This window comes from Hemibagrus wyckioides, linkage group LG03 (genome assembly GCF_019097595.1).
Source record: "Hemibagrus wyckioides isolate EC202008001 linkage group LG03, SWU_Hwy_1.0, whole genome shotgun sequence".
Classification (NCBI taxonomy): domain Eukaryota; kingdom Metazoa; phylum Chordata; class Actinopteri; order Siluriformes; family Bagridae; genus Hemibagrus; species Hemibagrus wyckioides.
In genome coordinates, this window is record NC_080712.1 from 4,849,623 (window position 1) to 4,854,597 (window position 4,975).

General features: G+C 47.8%; 1 protein-coding gene across 1 annotated transcript; it reads right to left on the reverse strand.

The window, feature by feature from the left end:
- Positions 1–903: 903 nt before the first annotated feature.
- Positions 904–4,640, reverse strand: LOC131351296 (uncharacterized). The gene is made up of 2 exons (XM_058386672.1): positions 4,365–4,640; positions 904–4,220 (listed from the first exon to the last, which is right to left on the reverse strand). The coding sequence occupies exons 1-2, from the start codon at positions 4,591–4,593 to the stop codon at positions 3,382–3,384; spliced, it is 1,068 nt and encodes a 355-aa protein (XP_058242655.1). The 5' UTR covers positions 4,594–4,640; the 3' UTR covers positions 904–3,381.
- Between the last annotated feature and the right edge of the window lie 335 nt (positions 4,641–4,975).

Here is a 4,975-nt window from a genome sequence, read left to right on the forward strand (position 1 = left end):
TGTACACTTCTCCATGGGGTGTCCACCCTCCCACTCAGCTTTTTCTTATTTAAAACCTTAACACATGCTCTGTAGAGCAGCTTCCCCGACACTGACCCAAAGTCCATCTCCCCTTCGCCCCGGCACTCCAGGAGGGGGCTTGCACACCCGTCGAGGTCAGGAGCGATGTTCAGCTGGGGAAAGGGTTAGTCCTCTGCAGGACCAGTCTCTGTGTGTGAGTAGTCCATCAGCTGAACACGCTCCTCTGATGTCAATGCAGATTTCCAGCGGTGTAGGAGCTGATTGACAACACGCAGGGACCGCAGTCCCATACGCGCTGCCAGGTCCTCTGCCCTCGACAAGTCCGACCCCGCGATGTTCACAAGCTCCCGGAGCGTTATAATCCCTGAGGAGATGAGAGTTCTGGACAGTGCAGGGACGGTCACACTGGAGATGTCCAGTCTCCCGCCGTACACCAGAGGTTCCTCCAGCAGCCAGTGTAGCGTTCTACAGCCCTTGTTTTGTTTCTTAAAACAGTTCCAAATTTTAAAAAATCCACGGTAAAAGGCTGGTAGTCCAGAAATGTCCAGCATTTTTGTGTCCATTAAAAACAGCGCTCTGTCCAGCCTCAGTCCTTGAACTGTGCGTAGTAGTCCACTGGCTGCTGCTCTCCATACTAAGTGTCCGGGTCCAGTGAGGAGTCTCTGGATGAACTGGAGGCAGAAGGCTGCGGCTCTGCTGGACAGCTGGACCAGCCCCTGTCCTCCTTCCTCCTTCGGCAGATGAAGCACACTCTGTGGAATCCAGTGTAGACCGTCCCAGAAGAAGTCCACCAGCAGGGCCTGGATGTTTGCCAGCAGGTTCGGCGGCAGATCCACGCATGCCAGCTTGTGCCAGAGGGACGACGCGGCGAGGTTGTTGATGACCAGCGTTTACCCCCTGTAGGACATCTTTGGGACCAGCCGCTTCCACCTGCTCAGTCTGCCCTTCACGTGCTCTACAGAACCTTCCCAGTTTTTACTTAAAAACTCATTGTTCCCCAGGTAGACACCCAAGTATTTAAAACCACCTCTTTTCCACGCTAAGCCTCCTGGTAGTGACGGTTGCCCACCTTCCCACTCCCCAACTAAAATGGCTTCATTTTTAGACCAGTTAACCTTGGAGGAGGATAAAATTTGAAAGTCATTTAAAATATCAGTTAAAACATTGACATCATTTTGTGTGTTTATCATCACTATCACATCATCTGCATAAGCTGATAAACATATTGAGGCATTAGCACGTGGCATCTTAAAACCAGAGAGATTACTTCTTAACTTATTTAAAAGAGGTTCAATAGCTAGAGAGTACAACATTCCAGAGAGGGAACAGCCCTGCCTGATCCCTCTGTACACTCTAAAAGGGGCACATAAACCACCGTTAGCCTTCAGTACACTCTCAATGTTACTGTACAACACCTTGATCAGGGCTATAAAACCTGGGTTGAACCCGAAGGCTTCCAGCACCTTCCACAAATATTCATGTTCAACCCGGTCGAAAGCCTTTTCCTGATCTAGAGAAATCAGACCAGTCTTTAAGCCCAATAGCCTGGAGACGTCCAAAATGTCACGAATTAGATACACATTATCGAATATGTACCTATCAGGCACACAGTACGTCTGGTCCTGGTGAATGAGCTGCTCCATTACCTTAGTCAGTCTCGAGGCTAATGCTTTTGAGAGCAGCTTGCAGTCAGTGCACAGTAGTGAGACCGGGCGCCAGTTTTTCAGGTGGGTCAGGTCTCCTTTCTTCGGTAGGAGGGTCAGGATGGCCCTCCTGCAGCTCAACAGGAGTTCGCCTCTCCGTACGTTGTCCCGTAGGACATCTAGCACGTCCTGCCCTATGACGGCCCAGAATGTCTTGTAGAACTCGACAGGGAGACCGTCTATACCTGACGCCCGTCCATTCTCCATCCCCTGGAGAGCCTCATGAACCTCCTCCAGTGTCAGCTCCCTGTTCAACTCTCTGGCCGCTTGCTCAGAGAGCTTTGGCAGGTCCATGAGGAAGCTGTCCTCCACTACTTGTGCCCCTGACCACTCACTGCTGTACAGCTTAGAGTAGAGGCTTATTGTCTGCTGGCGAATTTCAGTGGGCTCAGATAAGAGATCCCCTGATTCTGTTTGCACAGCATGTATAAATCTTTTCTGTCCATTCTTCTGCTCTAAACTGAAAAAGAACTTTGAAGGAGCATCCATCTCAGCAGCGCTTTTAAAGCGTGAGCGGACCAGCGCCCCCTGTGCTGTAATGTCTAACAGGTCGTTCATTTTGGATTTTTTACGTTTGAGGGCTTCAATATTCCCTCGATTTCCAGTGGCCTCCAAACGCTGGAGCTCCACTATTTCTATCTCCAGAGCTTTCAGAGATCTAACAATGTCTCTTGTGACATTGAGAGTGTACTGTTGACAAAATTCTTTGACTTGTGCATTTGTCACATCCCACCACAGCTGAAGTGAACTAAAAGCTGCCTTCTCATGTTTAAAACAATTCCATAAATAAATAAAAGACTCCCTAAAATTAGAATCTGCTAAAAGAGCAGTGTTAAAATGCCAGTAGGCACTCCTAGGTTTAACCTTCTCTTTAGTAATAGTACACTGTACCATACTGTGGTCAGAGATACCTACTGGAACAATAAAACACTTTGTAAAAAACGTTAGCTGATGCTTAAAACCATAAAAACGATCTAATCTCGCCAGGGAGAGTGTGTTATCTATGGCATGGGCCCACGTGTATTGTCTCTTGTTCTTATGAAAAGTTCTCCATATGTCGCTCAACTCGTGGGCCTCCACCATCTCCCACAGACGCTTACAGGAAGCCATGTGAGGTTCTGTGTGGTTCCGATCTAAAATATCTCTAGTGCAGTTAAAATCACCACCCAGAATTAAAATTTCTGCAGTGTTGCAGTCAGCAATGACATTGTTCAGAGTATCTAAAAACATCATCCTCTCCACTGCACTGGTGGGAGTGTACACACAGATAAAAACTAAAACCTCATTCTCATAAAAAGTTTTCACTTTTAAAAGCCTCCCATTTAAAATATCTTCAACTGAATAAGAACAAGGAATAAAACTGTGAGCAAAGAGCAAGGCAACTCCACCACTGAGTGTTGTGTTATAACTTAAAATCACCAACCCATCCCACTCATTCACCCAGTCAGCAGCATTACTGGTATCGCTGTGGGTTTCTTGCAGCATGGCAACGTCAATGTGCTTCTGCTTTAAAGGTTCATACAGTTTAGCTCTCTTGATTTGCTCTCTTGCCCCATTAATATTTAAACTCGCAATATTAACTCCTTTCATAAAAATAAATAAAATAAATAAAATTAAACAGAGGGTAAAAACCACTCTACCATAAAAAAACACCACATTAGTCATCATCAGAGTTTTCCTTATTCACTCTTGTGATCAGTTTCTTCAGACGGAAAATTTCAACATCAATGAATGCACCTTCTCTTCTGAAGAACTTAACGTCGTGAATAAACTGCTTACGGTCCGGGAAAAACTCTTCCAATGCTACATTTTTCTGCCATTTGGTGTTCCTTAAAAACTCTTTAATATCATCAGCGCTGTACACAACATTAACCTGTTCCTCCTGAGAATCGAACATTAAAACAGAGTCTGACATGCAGTCATCACTGTCTGATTCTCCTTCCCCCATCTTTGTGTCCTTTTTTGCCTGCTTTTTTCCCCGTCCCTTACCTTGCTTTTTCCTTTTATTCGGCACTTTAAAGACGGGCTCATCCACCATATCCACGTCTCCCCCGTCCCCCTGCACTGGTGTAGTGTCCGGTGTTTCCGGGCGTTCGCTCTGCACCTCCGTGCCTGCCTCTGCCAGCGCAGGCAGCTCCAGCACTGCTCCAGAACCCACTGAGCTCTTCTCAGTGGAGCACGGCTTCTCCCGGTCCGGTTGAGCTGAGCATGGCTCTTCCGCGGCCGGTTCGGCCGTGCATGGCTTTTCCGGGGCTGTTGCAGCTCCAGTGGGCTTCTGGGTTGCAGGCTGGGCTTGGGGCTCACTCTCTTTCGGGTCTGGTGCAGCAGCAGCTCCAGGGCCCTCAGCAGCCGGCCGAACTGTAGCCGCAGGGGGAACGACCCCAGCCGACTGAGCTGCGTCCTGCCCCGGTCGCTCAGAAACACCGGGGTCACTCTGCCTCTCAGGGCAGGCCCGAGCAAGATGACCAGTTTTTCCACATTTAAAACACTTAATATCTGTATCAGAAGAAACAAACAGATTGTAGTCAAAGCCTTCAACAGAGAATTTAAAAACAGCATTCAGCTCTTCCACACCTTCTTTAAAAACCATGAAGACCATTCTTCTAAAAGAAACCAAGTGTTTAACCAGTGGGGACTTACAGCCAAGAGGGATTCTCTTAATGGGGGAGACAATTCGCCCGTACCGAGACAGTTCTTTACAGATAGCTTCATCTGAAATAAAAGGAGGGACGTTGGACAACAAGACTTTCTTAGCTGGGGAACTGAGGGGAGAAACCAGTATTTGCTCATTATTAACAATGATGCCTTTCTGAATCAGATTTCTTACTTTCTCAACATTATTCAGAAACACCACAATGGCACTGTTCATTCTGGAGGCAGAGACAATGTTCTCATGCCCCACCACGTTACCGACTGCCAAACAACATTCTTCAACACTCACCGGACACACAACACGGACACCGTGCCGGCGAGTCAAACTCTCACACAACCTCGCGGTCGGATCCGCCATAACCACGCTTCACCGACACGCTACTCACACACACCTGCGCACACACACGCGCACACACTCACACACACAGTTATTGTCCGCACACACTCGCTCACACTCACACAATAAGTATATTAATATTCCGAGATTTTAAACGGAAAAGAATTGCACTTTAGTGCCGAAAAATTGGCAAAACGCCAACCGCTCTCACGCGCTCCACACGCCACACTCGCCTTTCCGCCGCGCATGCGCAGAGAGAGAG

What these genes read in the sequence shown, in the direction of transcription:
- LOC131351296 (XM_058386672.1), bottom strand. Translation starts at nt 4,593, where the DNA reads ATGAACAGTGCCATTGTGGTGTTTCTGAATAATGTTGAGAAAGTAAGA. An exon ending in TAAGAGAATCCCTCTTGGCT is followed by an intron (nt 4,221 to 4,364) that starts GTAAGTCCCCAC and finishes CTTCTGATACAG; the next exon opens with ATATTAAGTGTTTTAAATGT.